This window comes from Dipteris shenzhenensis, chromosome 32 (genome assembly GCF_047967505.1).
Source record: "Dipteris shenzhenensis isolate YYH24624 ecotype China chromosome 32, Dip_SZ_1.0, whole genome shotgun sequence".
In the NCBI taxonomy this organism is placed as follows: Eukaryota; Viridiplantae; Streptophyta; class Polypodiopsida; order Gleicheniales; family Dipteridaceae; genus Dipteris; species Dipteris shenzhenensis.
In genome coordinates, this window is record NC_141627.1 from 24,667,656 (window position 1) to 24,691,123 (window position 23,468).

Consider the following 23,468-nt stretch of genomic DNA (forward strand, 5'->3'; position numbering starts at 1 on the left):
GCCCCATCTCCTTGAATTGTCCATTGAAATGCGATCCATAGAGCATTGGAGATGGACATATCCCATGTGCCTCATACAAGGTTGTGATTGCCCAAATGCCATTATTTGCAATATCTGGCGTGTTGAGGCGTAAGATGAGGCTTCCAAAAACGTATACAATGCAACACTACCTTCTTGCCTCCTATACAAAGGGCTCCAAGCATAGACATGTGAAAGGTAGAGCAGTCCATCCAAAACCTACCGGACCCACTGCTCTGATACTGGCTCATTGTGCCTAGTAATTGATGCAAATTTCTAGTGTGACCTTCACCTTGCCCATCTAGTGGCCTATCATAATAGTCTGGTAGTTTCAATAGGATCTCCGGTCTTGTGAGTTGGGATGATTGTCTTATTGTCCAAGCTGTATGAAAGACGGAGAAGCTGGCATCAAGGTTGGGCTAGCTGTGTCTGTCCTTAAAGTGCATCAGGAACGGCACGACTACACACACACACACACAATACCAGCTGATGGATTCATGCTTGCAAAACCTGCATTCTCCTAATGCTCTGGCAGTAATTTACAAATGGTAGTTTAAAAAAATGCATTAATAATGGCTGGAGAAAGAAAGAAAGTCTATTACATATCCAAAGAGAACAACAGGTCTATGGGACAGTAAAAAAACATACTGATACATCCGCTCAGGGAGGGCAGAGAGAGAGACAGCTGTTCAACATGGCTGCAGTTCTTCGCATAAGACCATTACCGCCTGGCAATAATATGAAATGCATCCATAGGGGGTCATACCCTCAGAGCGAAAGATGAGTACGTCCTTAGACTTAATAATGTTGCATCAAGGTTACCAACTTCACTCGTCGTACCACCACATACCACATGCTGGAAACTCAAAACAATTGAGCTGAACCTATCTTAAACAATATTAGGAACACCCACGAAAATAAAAGAAACCGGTGCAGCCGTAACAATATATATTCTTTTGGCACACTTTACGTCATAGTTACTCGATGAAGAATATAGAATATTCCTCACAGAAGCAGCAATTTTAGATACCCAGGCTTCCAAGGGATCTAGGTTTCTGGATAAATATAAGCAAAGGCTGCTCAAAATGTTAATGCAATAGTAAACCCACACCCAGTGTTGCTACATCCTTGGCAGAAAAGGTAGGCAGCTTTTACAACAGCTGCCAAAAAGAGCCAGTCGACTTCATTTTACAACTCAAAAAGTACTAACAAGTGCAAATGAACACTGCACCAGCTAGCCTTACAAAAAGCCGAATCAGGCAACAATCTTGGTAACATGGCATTGCATCGGCTTCAAGGAAAATACCTCCAACAGTTTAGACCAGACTCATACTGTTGAAATTGGAGCAGATGCTTTTCATATCAGCATTATACAACATAGCCATACAAGCCCTAAATGCACAGGCCAAAGATGCCATAATGCATGGAGACATGTCAAAAAGGGCACGTAAAAGATTGAATCCTGTTACCGCTGTTGGGCCCTGGTTACTGCTTAGAAATGCTGCCAACCAGGCATCAATTACTGAACCTTCACGTTTTGCAGCAGCAGCCCACGATGACCAAAGAGCATTCACCAGTCAAAATTCAATGAAGTACAATCCCAACATAGTCTACAATGCCATAAACAGATTCTGCTTTCTTGCATGCTCTGGAATCAGCTTCTGGAGTAGCTCCGGGGTTGCACCTTTAAGCTCTGGATGCAATTTCACAAAGAATTATAAGAACTGTAACTTTTTCCTCCAGTGCTTCCAAACAATAAAATAATTTACATTTAGGGCAGATAAGTTTCTGATCTATAAATGGAAAAGTTTGCATTCACCACCTTGAGGCTTGAAGTTGAACAATGGAGGAAGAGGGCGTCCATTGGGAAGACGAGTGTTTGGATCGCGCAACTCATCAAAGAATGGGTGTACACAAGCTTCGAGCTGCAAAAAGGAAAACTCAATAGGTTAGGGACTTTGTTCATCACGCAAGGGTGGTACTGTGGTCAATGATTCGTGTAGTTATTCCCATGCTAATTTACCGAAAAAGTTCTCGAATTGCAGCGAGTAAAAGACTACAGGTTACCTAAACCAAAAATGCTCTACATCATTGCGTAGACACCAACGTCACCTAAGCTTAATAAAACCATATTCTGAAGCTGATCAAGTATATAAAAATACATATATTGAAACAAAATATGAATTTAATCAATACAACCGCTACTACGTAGATAGAACATTCAGTTATATACAGTTATGCCGTTGGAATTCAAGACTAGGGGCCTGTTTGAGAGAAGGGGAAGGTGTAAATCGTTGCATTCCCACAAGTGGTTTGTTGGCCTTCTCTTGAGGAACCTAAACTCAAAATGCATGTGTGGGCATCAAAAAGAAAAGTGCGTGACTGCAAGTGCCTCAAACCAATAAAAATGACAGTAATAACCTCTGTCCATTTTTGCACAAAAAAATCAATCTACTTGATATCTTACAGCAGTGCAACGTAAATTCGGAGAATATTGCAAGAGCCGGGAAACAAGATCAACTGCCTCTGGTGGAAGCCGTTTTTGGAAAACCTGTACAAAGTGAAGGGAAAGAAAAAATAAGTATTAGACATGCCTTTCCAAAATGAGGTGACCCAAACACCTCATATAATTTTAGAAACGTCAAAAGCGTTCCACTTTCTTTGGAGGGACAGGACACCCAAGAGATGAGGCAAGGCAAAACGAGACATGCACCTTGAAACAATTAAAAAAAAGAGAAGGCATTAAACTTTAGAGGTGAGGCTTGAATTTTGAAAGCTAACCAATCGTATTGAAAATTTAGATCGCTATCGGTGTTACTTGAAGCAAACCAAGACCTTGCAAGCCTCAACCCGCATCACTGATGGGGTGCAGAACTAATAACCTATGCATGACACAAGCTTCTTCATCTCTCCCTTGACTAAAAAAGAATTAATAGGTTGTATCTAAATCTTGAGAGATGAATGTGTTTCTAATTATACGAAGCCAGAAAATCTGTGCCTTTTTCAAATAGCCATATCAAGAATTAGAGGGCAAGTCCTTTTAAAACCTGTCAGGGTTGCAATTATGCAGGTCTGTAGTAACCAAGTGAAAGACTGGTCAGAAGAAGGCACCATCATTGCCCATGGCAATCAACTGTTTTAGAGGAAACAATGAACCATTTATGATTTTTTCAAGGTGATGTACAGGTGAGCAAAGGAAAGGTATATTCGTCGTCTAGACCTTCGGTGTATCTTTACACGGGTCATTATATAAGTATAAATTCAATCGAGACAATGAAAAGTCTATGCTTTTTAGCTAATCCCCAGCGCTTTCAACCAACATTTTTAGCTAACTTTGAACAGATCAAGTTTGCATGTATTCTCTCAAATTTGTAGTCAAAGAGATGCAATACAAACTTGTTTTTATTAAGGAATCAATTGCACCTTGTGCCATGGATGAGCCTTTATCTGAGGAAGCTTGAAGTCAGTGTTGTTAGGGTTCATGCATTTCAGCTCCTCTCTTGTAGGAGTTCCCAGCACCTACAATGGCAGCTATATCACCATCCCAAACAAAACATTCAAGAAAGCTAGAAACAGAAAATACTACAAGCAGACAACATTTACCCTGATGATTTCAACCAGTTGATCTATACCACTCTCTCCAGGAAACAAAGGCTGGAACAAAGAAGAAAACACTTAGTGAGATAAATAACCCATAACATGACTTGAAAGAAACTGAGGAAGAAAAAGAAATAAGTTAGCTACATTAACTAGAGCACTTACATGGCCAAGTAGCAGTTCGGCCATTACACAGCCAGTGGACCACATATCAATCGCTGTAGTATATTCTGTTGCTCCAAAAATAAGCTCTGGAGCACGATAATAACGTGAGCATATGTACGCAATGTTTGCTTCCCCTTTTACCTGGATTCAAAAAGACCAATCAGATCAAAAGGAGAAGACTTGCACTAAACAAGAATGCTAAAGGAAACGTAGTCCGCACTCAAGCTACACTTGCATGGAAGTATTTCATTTATCTATATAGACAAGCATATGCTGCAGAAAAGCTAAGAAAAGAAAACTGCTAGGTCAATTCACCACAATAAAGTAGAAAGAATTACTGGATTGACAATTTTCAAACCAATGAAAAGTTAGTCCGACAACCACTGTCCATCTCATTTCGAGAGACGTTATGCCTCCTCTCTTTAGGAGCAAGTAAATCAAATCACCACTGGCTTGCTCAACGCTAGCTTTTAAAGTAGCCATCACCCAAAAGAAGATTGCACCATTTCTTCCACTTGTCTCTATGCCCTCCTCCACATTCAAAAGATAAGAACTAGAGCCGCTGTGCCAAATGGCTGAAATTTGCAATGCTGTAAACTGAGGCAGACTGCTCCTTCAAGCGTGAAGGCTGGAACTTCCACCCTCCCATTCCTGGCTGAGCCTATGCATCTTGCTGTGGCAGGATGCATCTCCTTCCCATTCCTGGCTGAGCCTATGCTCTTGCTGAATGGCCTGCCACTTGGGAAGTTGATGCTCAAATGAGGTGACTTCAAGACCCTTCAGCCCTCCACAAGTTTGATCAGCCAAATTCAAACATTGACCAAAAAGTTGATGTGATGCGATCGTCTGCTGCTGCTGCAACGTTAGATGGCCTTGATGGTGCTGAATTTGTCTGCATGAGGGCCCTTTGCCCTAGCCTGACTGTTCCTATGGACTGCACACAACCGCAAGTGTGAACATGTGCACGTGTGTATGACTAGGCGAGGTTGAAGGCCTCCTTGTATGCTGTAAGGATATCCAGATAATCTGTGCACAAGTTTTTGGTCAACATGGTGCCACGTGCGAGCACCTGGCACAGGCATCTAACGGACAATGGCCAACCATCTAGAAAGGACTACCGAATCTAGGGTAGCCACAAGGACTTTCATACAGCTCCGTCACAAGTAGATGTAAATAATGCACATGCAGATCTAGAGCAACGTCATGTCAATTAGTCAGCATTGCAGACCCAGCAGAAGACAACAGATCAAAAGATGTGGAGTTCCATACGGTCAGAACGTGACATTTAGTTATCCAAGTCAATGCTAACCCAGATCAGGCTGACCTAGAGAGGGTTTCAGCATACATAAAAGACCCATTGCTTCGTTGTCGATGCTCAGCTCTTCGTTCTTTAGCTCCAACGGTATCTTTTCCAGCAGGACTTCAGGACAAAGGAACAGGATTTGATTTTGCTCAAACTTAGAGCTCAGAGAAAGGGGCAAGGATCCAAAGCCCCACGCAGTAAGAATACCAGGACTCCACAGAACCAGCAGCACATGGGCAGTAAGTTGTTCCCGGAAAATAAGAAAATAACCAGGAAAAGAGGCATTGTCCTCACCTGCATCTGCCTGCAGGCACAAACTCACCATCTGGGAAATCTTCAGTCCTCGGTGTTGTCTCCGAAGTCACAATGGTGGCAGAAACTCAGTAAGAGGGAGGCACTCAAGGCATTTAACTTAGTTGAGCATTGTTTTGGACAAGACATGACACTGCCTTTCACCCAGCCAGTATCTTCAAACACAATTACAATGCTCCTTGGTGGAGGCAGCTCGGAGGATTTGATCGACAAGCATCTTCAATCCAAGGTGAATCTATTCATTAAGATAATGGAGAAAGTACTCAAGCTGCACTACACGTTTGGTCATGCCCAGCAACAAATTAGCACCCATGCATAAGCCCCAATTGTTGAGGTAAGCCTTGGTGGAACGACTGAGCTGCGAACGGTCATCATCACCACCTTGGGACCAGCAGATGTCCTACTAGAGACACCATGATCACAATACTGAATTGGAAGGATCTAACCATCACAGTCAGCAACCTAGAAGTAAAATCTCAGCCTATTATGATGATTCTCAGGCTCTTGCACAAACTTAGTGGCTAGCCTCTTCATGATGCACCAAGCTCTATCTTATCAAGAATGTCAAGTAGAAGTGGGATAATATGGTAGTACCACCTACAGAAAGAGGGCACAGTTGGCTTGGGTCCATCACTGCTACAGCTGTCATAGATCCCCAGCCAGCCACTAATTGCATAGCATGTTCCTGCTAACTTGGCATCTATTTCAACTTGATGTCAGAAGCATTTATACAACAGCCTACAGATCTAGGGCAGCAACAATGACTTAGGCAGGGTTCAGACTAAGCCGGCAGCCATGAATGAAAATGCAATGTGCAGGGGCGCCCTCACCCTTGGCGGAAGGAAAAGGCTGCGAAAAAGGATAATTGAGGGTTGAACCCAAGCCAAGGGCCCCAAACCTTGAATGCCTCACCATCAAGCCAATCAACGTTGCTTGTTTTAGATATATCCTATAAGTTTTGTCCGCCAGGTAGTCTGAACTACCACACCGGCGGACACGGCTTCCATTCTCTTCACACTAGCCGTGTCCGCCAGCCTAGTCTGAACCCGCCCTTACATACATATACCTAGATGAGTCCAAGAACATTCCCAAACTCATCCTCTGAAAACACAACATAGTGGAGTTTAATCTCATGATAGTCCCTCATAAGGTTGAAAACCATAACTCCATCACACATAGCAAGGACTAGCTACTATGACATCCACACTGACGTCATCAGTGCCAAACGGTGGGTGTAACCATAGTATAAACATATGCTCTCACACATACAAATCCACACGCCCACACATACTTGAGCATCCATTTATACAAAGTCTTCGTACTGAGTTTCTGTTGGCACTCCGGAGGTGAAAAGCAGACTCAGCCATGATGAAGGCTAGCACTAAAGGAGAAGGCTAATCAAAAGGTAGTCGAAAATCTCTTCATTCAGGCTACAACTGCTTGTGAAGACTAAACGCTTTCATTTTAGTCTGTCCCAGACGAGCATCTAATCTAGCTAATAGGGCAACGCAAAGCAGATCAACTTACACACAGCCCAAAGCAGACCACCCTCAGCCAGGTGTAAATCTGGCAGATCTAGAGCAGCATCATGATGTAGATTTGGAGCATCAGCATGAATTCAGACAAGAGCAGCATCAATCGGCATTGTAGAAGCAGCAGATAACAAAACATCTAAATTACTTACATACAGCCCAAAGCAGATCACCCTCAGCAAGGTGTAAATCTGAATCAGTACATGCAGATCTAGAGCAGCAGCATCATGTAGATTTGGAGCATCAGCATGAATTCAGACAAAAGCAACAGCAATCGGCATTGTAAAATGCAGCAGATAACAAAACAAGTGAAAAGAAGCAGGTTTAAAAGTCAACACGTTGACTTTTGCATAATCGTTGCCTTTTGGCTGGCCAGGTCAGCACTGACCTTTGATTAGGTTAGTGAGGCCGGGCTAGGGAGGGTTTTAGCTTATATAAAGGCCCCAAACTCTTAGCATTCATCATCACCCCTTCAGCCTTCAGCTTTAGCAGTACCTTCTCCAATAGTAACCCCTCCTCTAGCTTCCAAAGCCTCTACAACAAGCCAGTCATGGCCCATGAGGCCTCCAGAGGATACAACAAACGATTGATTACTTCATTCTTATCAATACTTTGCTTTCTCAAAGAGGCTAAGCTTAGATTTCCTAAGAAGTCCTCCTCAAGAGGAGACCTTGACTAGTCTACAAATGTCCTACATGGACAAGTACCACCATATATGCCTCTTTTTTTCTTTCTTTCTTTCTTTCTTGTTACACGCACATGCACACACAACTCACTCCCCCTCCTTTCTCTTTCTCAAAACTCTCTTCTCAGTCTAATAAGAGGGGGCCCTAGTAGCTCTTAGCTCTAAGGCATAGCCCTATATCTCGGCATACTTTGTTATGCTCTAGCCGAGATAGCATGACCTCGGAAAGATCGGTGGGCATTTTCTCTTAGATGACCGACTTCAATAATATTTAATGTGCATAAATAAAATGGTCAAGAGAAGTAACTGCCAAGGTCCTAGGTGAGGGTGAAATGGCATTGACTAGGTGGTTCTGAGTGCTAAGGCCTAGGTGCACCTAAATATGCAATAATGCCAAGGGGCAAATGGTTTAATTGTGCCCCAAGAGAGGGGTAAAAGGTGTACCAAGTAAAAAGGGCTAAAATGATGACATGTGGCAAAGGGAACCATCTAGGGAGTTGTGGGTCTTGTGGATAGGCATGAGGAAAAGAAAATACGTATCTGTTGAAAAAACTGCGATCCACGAGAGCAAGGCTGGGTGGAATAACGATGTGCCATCGCCCGTGATTGACTTTGACTAGATTAGAGAAAGAATCAGGTTCGTTTCAATTGGTATCAGAGCCTATGGTAGAAATCAAGAGCTGGAGCGGCCTGATTTAGGGAGAATTTGGTTGCCCGTGATGACGAACAGCAAAGCATGATGATAGCTGTGGCTGAGTTCATTGTGAGGGAGGCCTTCAACGAGCGTTCAATAGATAGCGAACGATAGGCGTAGAATGCAAGTTGACGAAGGGGAAAGTCAATGGAGCACGTTGGCCACGTGCTGCATAGGCGTGGCTATCTCGATTAGTTTGACGGACAACAGGTATGGAGCGTAGGTGTGGCTATCGAGCTTGAGAACGAGGGGGAAATTAGCGGAGCAGGCTGACGGTGTTCTCCGAGTGAACGAGTTGGTGGTCCGACAATTTGCTGGTAGTGCTCGATGTGGCAGCCATGGCGATGCAACAACACAGAAATTTGGGCTTGGCAGAACCAGAACCACGTAAAAGCGAAAGACACGTAGAGAGGTTTCTGGGAAGCGCGACGCCGGCCAGCCAATTTCAGACCCCGAATAGTGACGAGCGGACTTTGTCCCGATTCCTTTTAAAACCTGTGTGGAGATTCCATGAAGCCGTTCTTTTCTTTTTAAATAAATTTTGAGTTGCAGTCGACTCGTTCTGTACAGCAGAGGCTGTCGTTTATTTTTTTCTGCATAACAAAAGGGAAATTTGAAAAAAAAAAACTATTTTCTCTTTTGAAACTATGGAGGCAGAAGGACAAGATTCCAGGGTGAATCCTAGCGAGTCTAGAGCACGGTCTACACAACAAATGTCCCATCACACAACACCTACTCTGGTGGGTAGGATTTCGGTATTAGAAGATGCTTTACAGCAAATTATGAACCAGCAGCTTCAAGTGAATGCTGGTCAGAATGAGATTAGGGAGATGGTGCAAGCCTTGTCGGCTAGACCATCTAGAATTGATAAGGGCAAAGCTCCAGCAAAGCCAGAGCTCAGTATACATTCATCAGAGCGTGCGAGGGTCAAGGTGCCTAATATTGCTAACTATAGACCGGAGAAGTACGCTGGTCGAATGACCGAGCACAGTTCTGATGTGATCGAGGTTTGGTTACACAAGTGAGAAGAAGCCTTCGCCATTTGTGAAATCAGATCTGATCTAAAGAAAATCCGTGAGGCCACTCACCTGTTTATTGAGGCAGCAGATAGATGGTGGATAAAGCAACAGAAAGATCAAGTTGCTCCTACCACCTGGGAAGGGTTTAAAGCTGAATTTAAGAAACACTTTCTTCCACCTGATGAAGAGTCCCGAGCTTGGGATGCTTATAGAAACCTTCGTCAGAGGAGTCTGTCGGTGGCAGAGTACACTGACAAGTGTTATGAAGATAACAGACCCGCTCCCTATGTCGGTTCAGTTAAAAGACTATATCTATGGACTGAATGACAAGATTAAAATGGAAGTTCCGGCTAAATATGTGACTACATTAGATGAATCTATTGCAGTAGCCCTGATCTATGAGGATGCCAGAGGCAGATCTAGTGGATTTGTGCAGGCAGGGACTCAGTATGAGTACCCGAGAAAAGAGGGATTTCAGAGGAAATGGACTTCAAAGACAAGTGTCTCGCATCCAAGTGGCCAAACCAAGCAGGTGAAGCTGGTTGAGGGACCAGCAAAAACAAGTACCACCGTTGGGGTGAAAAGGAAAATAACTCCAATGGCAGCCCGGGCTTGGTCAAAGTCCTCGTTGACCCCTGAACAAAAAGAGAAAGCTAGAAAAGAAGGATTGTGCTTCGGCTGCCTTCAGCGACATCAGTGGAAAGATTGTCCACTGAATAAAGACCGTCGCACGGCCAATATGATAATATCTGAATGCGACGCGGAAATGCAGGAGAGTCCCAATGCGGAGCATATTCAGATGCAATTGGCGGGACCTTCTCAGAGGTTAGTACCTGTGTTGTTAAGTGTGTCTGTTACTAAGTTAGTAAGCGGTGCACCTGATAACATCCTTTCAAACCCCGCAGCAACGGGGTATACGGTTTTCGATGAGCCCGAGTTGATTAAAATGAAAGGGCAAGTAGCCAATCATGATGTGATTGTGTTGTTTGACTCAGCGTCAACACACAATGTAGTCAACTCAAAGCTTATTAAGAGGCTCAAGCTGAAAACTATATATATACCTTTGTAAGACTAGAATAAGTCCAATCATACAAATTTAGAATTTTTTGTTGTTCTAAAGATCAAAAATCTACAAAGAAAATAAAAGAGAAAATGAAAGAGAAGAAAAAAGAGGTAAACAAAAACTTTTATGAAAAGCAAAAGGAAGACATACTTAGCAAGCAAAGCAACACTTATGTCGTCATCAGTGCCCAAGCATAAGCAGCTATACTGGGTTTCTAAAGACCCGCCGAGTCTCTTGGGCAAACCCAGTGCTTGCTAAAATACGTCAAATAAACAAAAGAGAATGAAAACAAGAAATAAAGAAGAAACGAAGCAGGTGACTTAAGCAAAAATAAACAAGCAAGTCAAGAAACAAAAACTTCCAAAAAACTAGAATCTCTCTCTCTCTCTCTCTCTCTCTCTCTCTCTCTTATTTAAAACATAAAAAGTTAAAAGGCACTTTACACTTATGTCTCGTTTCTGCAAAGAGGCAAAAATACATTTCTAACTTAGAAAGCACAAGTATACTCAAACAAACTCTCTTTTGAAACTAAAAGAAAAACGGGCTATTCAGCTCCCCGCTTTTTGTTTTCAGCTTAAGTTCAATCATTCTAAACAAACCTAAGGCCGAAACACCATAGATAAAAGACTTCATATCTAAGAATGTGCGAACTTTTTTCATTATTTTCCTTGGATTATACCTCTTGTGTAATAGTAAAGTGATCAAATTACTACAATGAGTGATAAAAGACTCCTTAGATGTACAAAGGCGGGAAAATCTATGGAATTGGGAAGAAATGACTCCATATTTTGCCAAATCAGAAATGTTTGAGTCAATGTGAGGCATTTTTATAATGTGTAAACCACTATATTCAGGTTGTTCACGTTTATCGTATATATCAACCTCTAATCCTATGGTAGATTGAGAAAGTCTAAGATCTAAGAAAACACAAGAATCCCCTTTTGAAGTGCAATTCAGTTCACAAGAGTCACGAGGATAGATTCCTTCTCCAAAAGCTCTAGCGTCTTTGTACATAAAGTCTTGAAAGTTAGGAACATCTGGTACAAATAAATCATCTATAAAACGCCTAACTTGACTAAGCTTATGTAAAATGATAGGGCAGGTATTGATAGAAATAAGACGTTGCATAAACTCAAATTCATAAGTGAAAAGATAAAAGTTTGCTAAAAAGACGGCACAATTAGTGCCCATGGGGATTCCTATAACTTGTTGAAACAAAGAATCACCTATTGTGATGTAAAGATTATCTAAAAGAAAATCTATCCAAGAGCAAACATCTTCTACACTTACTACCTTTGTGTATCTTTTCTTTTTAGAACCTATGTCATGATCTTTATTTTTTAGCCACAAAAAGTCAAAGCATAAGGCTGTTTTCTCAACTTTTAGCACTTTGCATCTATCTTTGTCAAATCTCAGCTTGAAAACTTCAACCACTAGCTTTTTAATTCTAAACTTCAGGTCTTCCAGCTCAATCTTTGTGTAAAGCGTCGTAAAATCATAGGTTTGAAGGAGAATAGGAGACTCTTTTTCCTGAATGCTTCGAGAGGAATTAAAAAATTTTACAACAAGAATCACTCCTACAGAGTCATTTAAAATCCAGCTTGAGTTCGAGGGGACATCTGCCTCTTTTAATAAGTCCCTCCAAAGTTCATGGACACTAGGCAACATGGCTTTTAATAAGTCCCTCAAGCTGAAAACTAGTCCGTCTGACTATGCTTATACGCTCAGGATGGCGGACGGAAGTTCAACTGAAGTATGGGACCAAAGGGTTACCTAGTTGGAACTTCGAATTCAGGACTATGTTGAGAAGCTGGACTTTGAACTGACCAAACTTGCTCACGCAGATATAGCCCTAGGCATGGCTTGGCATTTTTGGAAAAATCAAGCCATTGATTGGAAAAAGCATATTTACCAGTTCAAGATGAACGGGGTAGAATATGTTTTGCGAGGTGAAAAGGATTTACCTTGAGAACCACTGATTTCAGCCATGGAAATTAGGAGGACTCCGAAAGAGTTTCTATGTCTGTGTATAGCATCAGTAGAGTCGATTGATGATGCATCGACTAGCACTGAGGCTACCCAAGATGGGAAAATGGCCGAGTTGGCTAAAGAAATATCAGAGAAGTTCTCTGAATGTTTTAGGGATGAACTACCTTATGGGTTACCTCCAGAGCGGAAAGTTCAGCATAAGATTGAACTGATCCCGGGGGCAGAACCTGTAAATAGACCTCCCTATAGAATGAGTTTTACTGAAGAGTTTCTGTGTCTATGTATAGCATTGGTAGAGTCGATTGATGATGCATCGACTAGCACTGAGGCTACCCAAGATGAAAAAATGGCCGAGTTGGCTAAAGAAATATCAGAGAGAATGTTTTGGGGATGAACTACCTTATGGGTTACCTCCAGAGCAGAAAGTTCAGCATAAGATTGAACTGATCCCGGGGGCAGAACCTGTAAATAGACCTCCCTATAGAATGAGTTTTACTGAAGAGGCGGAGGTGCGTAGACAACTGGAAGAATACCTCAAGTTGGGGTAGATTCAACCAAGTTCCTCACCTTTTGCTTCGCTAGTGATATTAAAGAAGAAAAAGGATGATACGTTTCGCCTCTGTATAGATTACAGAGCATTGAATAATATCACTGTTAAGCACAGGTATCCGATGGCTCGGATTGATGATTTGCTAGATGCATTACATGGAGCCGTGATTTTCAGCAAGATAGATCTTAAGTGTGGCTACCATCAGATCCGGATTAGAGCCGAGGATGTGCATAAAACCGCTTTTAGAAGCAGGTTTGGTCATTATGAGTTTTTAGTAATGCCCTTTGGACTTAACAATGCTCCAGCGACATTCGTCATGCTTATGAACGATTTACTACGTCAGTTTATCGAAAAGTTTGTAGTACATTTTATTGACGATATTCTAGTGTTCAGTAAAAGTATTATTGAGCATCGTGAAGACTTAAGAATAGTGTTCAGTACTTTGAGGAAAGCCAGTCTTTATGCAAATAAAAAGAAAACTATACTGTGTATGGTTAGACTTGAATACTTAGGATTCATAATTACTCCACAGGGGGTAGAAATGGATCCAAAGAAAGTGGCTGCGATACTAACTTGGCCAATCCCTCAGGGTCTGACCGCGTTGCGATCATTCTGGGGGTTTGTCCAATTTTATAGAAGGCATATCAAAGGATATTTCGAAATAGTATCGCCATTGACTGATCTGACCTCAGATAAAGTACCTTTTATATGGGGACAGAATCAACAAGAAAGTTTTAACACCATAAAACAAGCTGTGGTCTCAAGACTGGTGTTAAAAATAGTTGATCACCAGTAGCCTTCAAAAGCAAGAAGCTTTCTCCCTCTCAAAGGAATTGGCCAACTCATGAATTAGAGTTGTATGCAGTTATCCATGCTTTGAAAACATGGAGGCATTATTTATATGGTTCAGAGTTTTATGTGGATGTGGATCATGATACTCTGAAACATTTTAGTAAACAGCTTGACTTGAGGGGCTGCCAAGCTAGGTGGGCAAAGCTCATGCAGGAGTTTAATTTAACGATTCGGTACCGAGGAGTAAAAGATAATAAGGTGGCTAATGCGTTGTCTCGCATTATGCACAACTTGAGTTTCACGGTATTAGAGAGTGCTCTAATGACCGAGATCATAGAAACTCAAAAAGTGGACGAGTATGTCCAGAGCTTATGGCCTAAGGCTCATGTGTTAAAACCCGGGGAAAATGAAAGGGATGACCTGGCATCCCGAAAAGGCCAAACTTATGCAAGATATACCATAAGGGATGGTATGCTAGAAAGAAATGGCAAGGTTGTAGTACCTAGTCAGAATGATCTCAGGCAGAGAGTCATTCGACAGTGTCATGATAGCCCATGTGCGGGACATCCAGGAGTCGAGAAGACATATGATCTCGTGAAGCGAGATTTCTTTTGGCCAAATATGAAAAAGCATACATTTCATCTGCATGGATTGCCTAGATCCATAGTGTCAGACAGAGATGTCAGATTTACCGGTCATTTTTGAACAGCGGTATTTGAGACACTAAGGACTGAGTTGGGAATGAGTAGTGGGGATCATCCTGAGACGGATGGTCAGACGGAGAGAGTCAACCAAACCTTAGAGGATATGCTGAGCGCATATGTGTCATTGAGGCAACATACGTGGGACAAGTGGTTGCCATGTTTGAAAAATACCCAACAGAGGATACGCACAGCGGAAGACTTATAGTAATGCCCAGGAGCTCACACAGTGCACGGTGTGGGTGTGGAATCACAGACTTCTTTACTTATGTGCATACAATAGGTGTGCAGACTCATCAATAGACAATGAACCAACCAGATAGAGAAACCACCAAAATATATATTTCCATCCACAACTATGGACACAATACAAGAGAGACAGATCCAGAGTCCCACCAATGATGTGGTCCTCTGATCTTACCACAAAGTCCTTCTCCTATCTGCTGGCTATCTCTAGACTCGAGTCCGCGTGCTCCACCTCGAGCGTCTGTAGACTTTCCGTCCAGTGTGTTCTTCTCCACCTTACTGCCTGTGAATCAGCCTAGGTGGGCAGCCCCTGCCAAGCTTTGTCTGCAGCACACAGATCCCTGTTCCACTGCTCCAACCTGCTTGTGAATGGCTGCTCCAGAAGGTATAGTGATCTCAGCACCTTGCTGCCCTAGATGACAGCCAAGGTCCCAGCCCTTTCCTGGCTAAGTCGGCAGCCCTTCAAGCACCTCTCTATCCTCCTGAATGTAGGCCCAGAGGGTGGCTTGCTGCTGCTCCTTTCTGCCCTGGATCTGCTGGAAGCTGGATAATGAAATGAGACCTGAGCCTCTCCTTTTATAGGCCCTGAGGCCTGCTGTAGAAAACTGACCAGCCAGCTTCATACTGGCCGACCAGACTGGCCGACCAGTCTGCTGCTGGTCCAGCCCTTTAAGGGCTCACAAAACTAGGCCTTTATGGCCCACACTTTTAGGGCTTTTGGCCCTCCAACCTAGGCAAGGGCCCAGCCAAGGTCAGCCCTATATAAGGCCTGGTTGGCTGCCTCAAAGCAGCCCAACCAGCCTCTTTCCTGGCTGACCCATGTGCTGGTCTGTCCCGCCTCTGCTGCGCCACTCTGATCTGCCTACTTGCAGGCCCATCTGTACACGCCTTGCCACGTGGCATTGCGCCACTGGTCCAGGCCCTATGCGCTCTATTGCGGGCCTTCCTGCAGGCTCCAGCCTGCCCTGTTTGCAGCGCCATGGTTGCGCCTCTCTGCTGCAGCATCCTTGCCTCCTACCAGGTCTATACCAGCCCCGTACAGCCACGTATGCATCCCGTACCTTCTCCGTACTGAAGCGCTGTCTGTCCTTGCTGGAAATCCCTATGCAATCAGGCTGCTGCAGGTCCCTGATGTCCACATGTCTGCCCCGTACATCAAGAGCTCCACGACTTGCCAGGTACCCTTCTTGCTTTGTGTGAGGTGCTGCCCATGTGGCAGTCCCCCTCCCTTTCTCTTCTCTGGGCATCTTCTGCCCTAGGTCTCCCTCCCCCACGCTCTCCTCATTTGGGGGCTTACAGATGGGGAGGTGACCTTTCCAACATGCCATTGTTGGAGTTTGCCTACAATGATAGAAAACATTCCTCTGCAGGGTTCAGTCCGTTTGAGCTGAACTATGGTTATAGACCAACAAATCCAACTATAGTTGCAGTACCTCAGAAAGTGCCTAGTGCCACGAACTTTGTGGTTCAGATGCCGGAGATGCTAGCACTTGCGAGAGCTAATATCCGCCAGGCTATGGATAGAGCCAAGGTGTATGCGGATGAAAACCGGTCTATAAGAGTATTTAAGGAAGGAGAAAAAGTTTTTCTCAGAGTTCCTTCGCACTCGAAGTCGTTGACTTCAGGACAGTGTGCTAAGTCATCACCTCGATACTGTGGGCCGTGGTTAATTCTAAAAAGCCCACGGTGTTGGTTGCATGGCATGGTCAACCTCTATCGGAAGCTTCCTGGGAATCCGTATACCAGTTACGAAGAGTGTTCCCAGATTTCATCATCGAGGACACTGATGCTTGAAGAGGGAAGGAATGTTATGCTCTAGCCGAGATAGCATGACCTCGGAAAGATCGGTGGGCATTTTCTCTTAGATGACCGACTTCTGTAATATTTAATGTGCGTAAATAAAATGGTCAAGAGAAATAACTGCCAAGGTCCTAGGTGAGGGTGAAATGACATGACTAGGTGGTTCTGAGTGCTAAGGCCTAGGTGCACCTAAATATGTAATAATGCCAAGGGGCAAATGGTTTAATTGTGCCCCAAGAGAGGGGTAAAAGATGTACCAAGTAAAAAGGGCTAAAATGATGACATGTGGCAAAGGGAACCATCTAGGGAGTTGTGGGTCTTGTGGATAGGCATGAGGAAAAGAAAATACGTATCTGTTGAAAAAACTGCGATCCACGAGAGCAAGGCTGGGTGGAATAACGATGTGCCATCGCCCGTGATTGACTTTGACTAGATTAGAGAAAGAAACAAGTTCGTTTCATACTTTGTGAGGACTTGTGGTCACCTTGAGTAGCCCCTGCTCTCTACAAGCCGCCCCTTCTACCACCAATGCTAACAAAACCCTACCAAAGCAACCCATTCATGCATTAATTCCCTTGAAATGGATCTAACATAGGTTCCTCTCCCATTGAGTGATGAGACCAAAGTGGACCAATGTTCAACACATAGGGAACTACTTTGAGAAATCTTATAGCAATGCACTTATGGGTCCTTGTCTACCAATCCTAAGCAACCTCTTCAAGTCTGATCAATGGACTAGATGCAAGCAGCCATAATTTTCTCATGATACTTCAGCAAAGTTTACTATGTTGCATGTTATTGGAGCAATACTTCAACCGCTCAAGGGGAGAGGAGGCTATTCTCAACATGTCCATTGTTGCTTGCTGTCTCCTTAATACCTCACCTAAAAAAATTTAATAATTAAATTCTATGACTCTATTATGGCTTTCACCCCTCTTCAAGCCTAGGCCACACGACTAGAACACGACCATAACAAATATAGGCATTGGACAAAATCGCACGTCAAATGAAGTCCATATAGTCCCACAAAATTCAAACGTATAATCATCACCCTACCATGCCCATTGACAAGAATTCCAAGTACCTTGTGCAAAGAAACCAAATAGTAAGCATAGAAAGATACCAACAAATTGACCTACACAACCCATCGATAAAAGGTTTCCCAAGTATTGCTTGTAACTTGAAATTTGCAACGTATGGAAAACAAGTCCCATCTGTATATTGTGAGAAAAATGGTTTATACTTACTAGGACTTTGGCACTTCCAAAGTCGCAAAGCTTTAATTGATGAGTATGCGGGTTAACCTGTTTCAAATCCAAGGAAGCGTGTTAAAAGATATTGTCAAATAGCAACATGTAAATTGAATAACAAAGCTTCATTATATAAGGTTGCCTCACCAATAAATTTTGCGGTTTGATGTCACGATGACAAACACCAAAGGATCCATGAATGTAGGCCAACGATCGACAAATCTACATTGAACAACCAACATCAAACATCAAATACAATCATGTGCTCTCTCTCTCTCTCTCTCTCTCCCTCCCTCCCTATCTATCTATCTATATGTATCTATCTATCTATCTATAGATATTCTATCTATCTATAGATATAGATAGATAGATAGAGATAGATAGATAGATATAGATCTCTCTCTCTCTCTCTCTCTCTCTATATATATATATATATCCAAGTCACTATGAAGGAGAAATACAAATATGTAAAACTACCAAGTCACTACGAAGAAGGAATCAAAGATTGGACAAGGATACATAGCTCTTTGTTGGATCAAGAAGCTTCTTAGCCAAGATTGGAAAGCCAGCTCAAGCAAGCAAAAGACAATCAAGAGCAAAGTCCTATAAACAAGATGGGAGGAGGGGAAGACGAAATGCAAGACTCTATGAAATCTGTCCCACAGGGTATGCTCCCCCATTACTAAGCATATGCAACACATCAGGAAAAATATATATATAACAATGCCACCAGCCTGAAAGACCTCTTAGGGAATGCCGGCCTTGTAGGTATGCACCTACATAAAGGAGATCCCAAGGCCTCGCTACAAAGTCCTCGACATGGCATAGCAGTTAGCTAAATATATGCTTGCAAAATAGCATGGCAAGCCATATTTTCAGATTTTCAGATGTGAAGAGCCACTATCATTTGATAGTTCTTAGTTAAACTTTATGCCATATGCCATAATCTGAGATCGAAGGCACATTCCCATCCCCACCCTTGCCAAGGCAAGTTAAAACCTGTAATCTAATAAATGATGGAGAAGGAACTCTTCCAAAGAAGGTCAAGAAAAGAGTTAGCCAACAAATACTCGATGCGAATATTACATATACCAAAATGGGGCCCTCCATGATGCATGAGGCACCCATAACCCAAAACAAAATCCTCCCAAAACACCCACAACTTTGCCAATGCATGAGGCACCCATAATCCTAAAACAAATCCCCCCAAAACACCGGCAACATATGCAAAGTGCCCATATGGCCATAAAATGGGTAACATCAACCCCTCCCCTTCTCCAACAATGCTTTGATGATGGGACAAAACTTGCAGCAACATAGCCAAAATGTGGAGCCCAAGGTTGCTGCTAGGTATATCACCCGAAGTACACAAACTAACAAGCTTCTTTGTTTCAAGAAAATAGATCCATCCCAATAAACAAAAAAAGTAAGAAGGATAGCCAATAGAACAAATGCATATGAGACTCCAAACATTGGTTCTACAACTCTGCACCACTCATGTCAAAGCAGCATAAGGTAAGAAAATCAACAAATCAAGGGGGCAGGTAGCTGTACAAATTTAAAAACGATGGCCATAGGAAAGTAGTACCACTCAGATCCGAGTAAACTGCTCTTGCACATAGATGGATCTCCAAGGCAAGAATCAAACGTGTACAAGGGTGGCAAAAATCAATGCTTTTCCAACCAACCTACCGCACTTGGGTGAAATTTGTAGCTCTTCATTGACTTATTCAAAACATTGCACTCACTGTTAAATAACAAGCATTGTACTTTGAAATTAATACAACTATTTCTTAGCATCATCTCACTAAAGGAGTACTTTAGCGATCACTTGAGAATCATTTGGTGTCACTTTATGGGGTGTGACTTTCCATCTATTTTTTTGTCTCTTTGTTATTGATTGCTCTTTTTTTTAGTTACTACTTTTACAATGATGTTTGTAAACCTCGCTCTCTCTCTCTCTCTCTCTCCAAAAAAACCACAAGGCAAGCATTCATTCTCTCTTCTTGTAGATATACAGATATGCACAACAGAAGTATGTACCTCCCAGCATTGCGAGAGGAATGGAAGTTTAGATTCTAGAAGGCAAACCGCACCTTCTTACATGGTATATATATTATAAACTAACTTTTGGTTACAGGAGTATGATACAACATATGAGATCAAGCATGCTGCAGGTTATAACATCAGCAACAGCCATGGAGCACGTATTAATCAGCTCACTGCAGCACAGACTTTCTACACCAAAACATGCAACATGCAAGTCTTAGTTTTTTCTACTCAGAACATCCAAGATCCAAGTATTAGTTTCCTCATAGCAAGAAAGCTCCTTAAAAGATATGACCAACCTGGTAAGTGTACAGCTTCACAAATATGAGAGGCATTTTTTGGTTCATCTGACTGTAGTGCTTGCCAATGCGGTACACTGTTTCTGGCACATACTCCAGTACCAAATTGAGGTACACCTCATCCTTGCCCTTTGTGGAGTAAAAGCAGTGCTTTAGAGCAACTACATTTGGGTGATCGAGATGAAGCATGATCTGCATCTCTCTATTCTTGTACCTCTTGTCTTGCAAGACTTTTTTGATGGCAACCGTCTCACCAGTCTCAATACATTTGGCCTGCGACGACTCAAGTATGCAGGAGAATTTCATCAGCTATGTCCTAAATCAACCTAAATCCGGAAAGAAAAATGACCAGCGGCAAACTCACCTTCACTTTAAGCACATGCTCAGACTATAATTCAACTAGCTTACATTAAGAGAATGAAAGCACCCGCCAAGTCCACAGTACACACTGAAAACCAACAGTACACTGCATTTTCCTATTCTGTGTTCCGCTCAATTGGAACAGCCAGGAATCTTAAATGCACGTGAATGAGCTCAGTTTTGGCACCCACCTGGAAAACAACCCCAAAGGATCCCGTGCCGACAATCCTCTCTGGAGCATAGCTAATGGTCTGCAAAAAAAATCGTGACCAATGACCATCCTTCGTTTTGTCCCAACTCAAACCTTCAACCCTCCACCGGAAATAAATCCAAATCACCTGTTTGGGTTGGTTATTCCGGCCACCAATGGTGGTCGTAATGATGTGACCGGTCTCCGAGGTATTGCTGTCGACCATGTTTGAATCATACGCCTAAGTTTTATCCAACATAATTCTCAAAATAAGACCATCACACCTCGATCCGAGAGATAATGAAAGGTAGCATGCGGAGATAAAAACCGAGTAACATGAAAGGCAACTTCACTCCCCACCTCTAACCAGATTGAACATAAACAAGTTGGGGAATAGTTCGATTGAAGAAACGAACCTTCGCAGCTTCCTGCAGCTTCATATCATGCATTTCCCGAGGTAGCCGGTCAACATTTCCACTGCCCACCTTGAAATTCCCGATCATGTTTGAGGTTCCCGGAGCTCCAGTTGCTGAAGATTCAAAACCCGATGATGCCATGCAAAGCCCGAAATTCCCAGGCCCCTGCCTCAATGACCCATCTTACGAAATCCTCTTGGTGGCGAAACCTAGCTCTTCTTTTGACAACAGGACTGCGAAACAAACGACAGACAGCGATGACCAGAGTGCTAAAGCCAAATCCATGAAAAATCACAGTTCCGTAGCCTGCTACTAAGACCTGCGCTGGTAATCAATGCAAAGTCGAAACAAAAAAGACAGGCCACGAATAGTAGCGATCAGCTGGAGAGGACCCTCCAATTGCTCTCGCGGAAAGTTAAGCTAGTTGAGGCCTACAGCATTCAGTCGAGGGGGTTCACCAAGAAATCTTACCTGCGGATGTAACCACCCCTATGAAGTAATCACCTTGCAAAGCTGTAACCACCCCCAAAGCAGACTAGAAGGGGACTGTGGCGCAAGGGAGCCTCGTACTTACCTTAGAAGACGTTAATGGCTGTGATCTCTAACTCCGGACGCTCCACAACGCTAAAAAGCGGAGTTCAAGGAAAGGTTCGACAGCAGGCCACACCTGTGCAGGTGCAAAACGAGCTGTGACGACGAAAGCAGGGAGTACAGAAGGAGAGGGAGCGAGCAAACGGAGTCACGAAAGTATCTGATCTGCACAGAAAGCTGTACAGGGGAAGAGCATACGGACAGACGAAAATCACGAAACTTACAGCAGGAGCTCTCGGCGCATGGAAAAAAGGGGAGGGATCTCGCAGAGAGAATGTGGGCAAGGCAAATGGAAGCGAGATGCGTTAGCTATGGAGAGACGAAGCTTGATTGAGCTACCATGGAGGTCTTCTAAGGAAGATAGGTCTCTCTGCCCGCTCTCTCAGTCTCTCTCTCTCTCTCTCTCTCTCTCTCTCTCTCGCAGTTTTCCTCTGATCTTCCTCTTTTTCTTCTCGCGTCTCTGTAATCTCGATTCTCTCCCTCTCTCTCTGTCTCTCGCTCTCTGTCGCGCTCAAGCTCACAGCACACAGGCAGAATAGTAGCTGTGTCTCTAGCTCACTCACACCTGCACAACGGCGTAGGCTCCTACGACTCTCTCTCTATCCTCGCTCTACCGTTGGCTCGCCATCTCAAAGCAACAGCACAAAGGCACCAAAACACAGGTCTCTATCCTGTCTTTCTCTCTCTCTCTCTCTCCCTCTCTCTCAGACACAGGTCACACTCTGCCATTCGGATGCTCAAGCATCGGCACCGAATATCTCTTATGAGCTCGCTCTCTTTCACGCTCTCTCTCTCTCTCTCTCTCTCTTTAGCTAGCGATCTCAACCACCGCGCGCTCTCTCTATCTATCTCTCTCTCTCTCTCACTCTGAGCTCTCTGGCTCCCGATTCCCGATGTCCTTGGCCCCAGTCGCTCTCTCTCTCTATCTGTCTATCTGACAAGCGGGGCTAGGGGGCCGTCTGCGGCGGTTGGACCTCCGCACAAAGGCGTACTGGAAAGTGGTGGGTACTACTAGCGTCACTTGTGTGTGTGAGGTGAGGAGGAGGATGTCAGGGAGGAGGAGGGAGTGGGTCCGTGGGAGTTGAAAAAGCATTGGAGAAAAGGATGGCGATGGCGGGGAAGAAGCAGAGGTGCGAAGAAAAAACGGTAGAGAAGAAGTAAATGAGAGAGTGTGGCTCACTGTTTTCTGTCCAGCCCATTTTGTTTTATTGTTTTTTGTGCCACACTAGTGCCCCAAGAGAGAGACTAGAGAGTAGAGAGTAGAGAGAGAATCCTCTTCCTAGTCAACTCCCACTTTTGACCGGTCAACCCTCCCCCTTGACCTTTTCCTTCTTCTCACTTCCACCCTTTACCACACCTCTCTCTCTCTCTCTCTCTCTCTCATCCACACCATCACCCTAGGTTCGCTCGCACGCACACACTCTCGAGGCCGTAGCACAACACTCTTGGAGCGCATCCCCGCTCTACATTTTCCTTGGCATCTTCTCTACATGCCTTGAACACTGGACTGCCAAGCTTGGCGAATGTTTTCCCGCTCTCTCGTGATGGAGAGAGAGTGTCTGTCAACAGCAATGAAAAATTGAAAGAAACCTTGACAAAGTCTGAGAAACAATTGGCGTCTAGATAGCAGCCAAGCCCCGCAATGCTCGATTGGAGAGGTCTTTTGCTCGTCTCCACTAGGCTTGAAAATGCTGAGTTAGGGTAGCGAAAAATTAGGAGCGAGACGGGGAACAATCCAAGCGCTTGCATTTCTCAACATTGCTGCCCATGTCACCGCACGCGGGAATGTGCTCTTAGTAGAGCGCCTACCTAGGCACCAACATTGGCTTCCTGCATTCAACCCTTGC

The 23,468-nt window shown here is 43.6% G+C and overlaps 1 protein-coding gene across 1 annotated transcript; it reads right to left on the reverse strand.

Moving 5' to 3' along the window:
• Positions 1-1,070: 1,070 nt before the first annotated feature.
• On the reverse strand, positions 1,071-22,346 carry LOC147880497 (shaggy-related protein kinase epsilon-like). Its single transcript, XM_087370501.1, has 14 exons — positions 21,846-22,346; positions 21,605-21,697; positions 21,031-21,263; positions 20,763-20,855; positions 20,616-20,675; positions 20,065-20,337; positions 17,864-17,938; positions 17,714-17,770; positions 3,781-3,921; positions 3,622-3,672; positions 3,442-3,537; positions 2,486-2,569; positions 1,841-1,943; positions 1,071-1,711 (listed from the first exon to the last, which is right to left on the reverse strand). Exons 3-14 carry the CDS (start codon positions 21,169-21,171, stop codon positions 1,629-1,631), a joined length of 1,257 nt encoding a protein of 418 aa, XP_087226627.1. The 5' UTR covers positions 21,172-21,263; positions 21,605-21,697; positions 21,846-22,346; the 3' UTR covers positions 1,071-1,628.
• Positions 22,347-23,468: the final 1,122 nt, after the last annotated feature.

Coding starts and splice junctions, on each gene's coding strand:
- LOC147880497 (XM_087370501.1), bottom strand. CDS start 21,171: ATGGCATCATCGGGTTTTGAATCTTCAGCAACTGGAGCTCCGGGAACC. Junction 17,939..20,064: donor TGAAGCTGTACACTTACCAG/GTTGGTCATATC, acceptor TGTTCAATGTAG/ATTTGTCGATCGTTGGCCTA. Junction 17,771..17,863: donor TCAAACCGCAAAATTTATTG/GTGAGGCAACCT, acceptor GATTTGAAACAG/GTTAACCCGCATACTCATCA.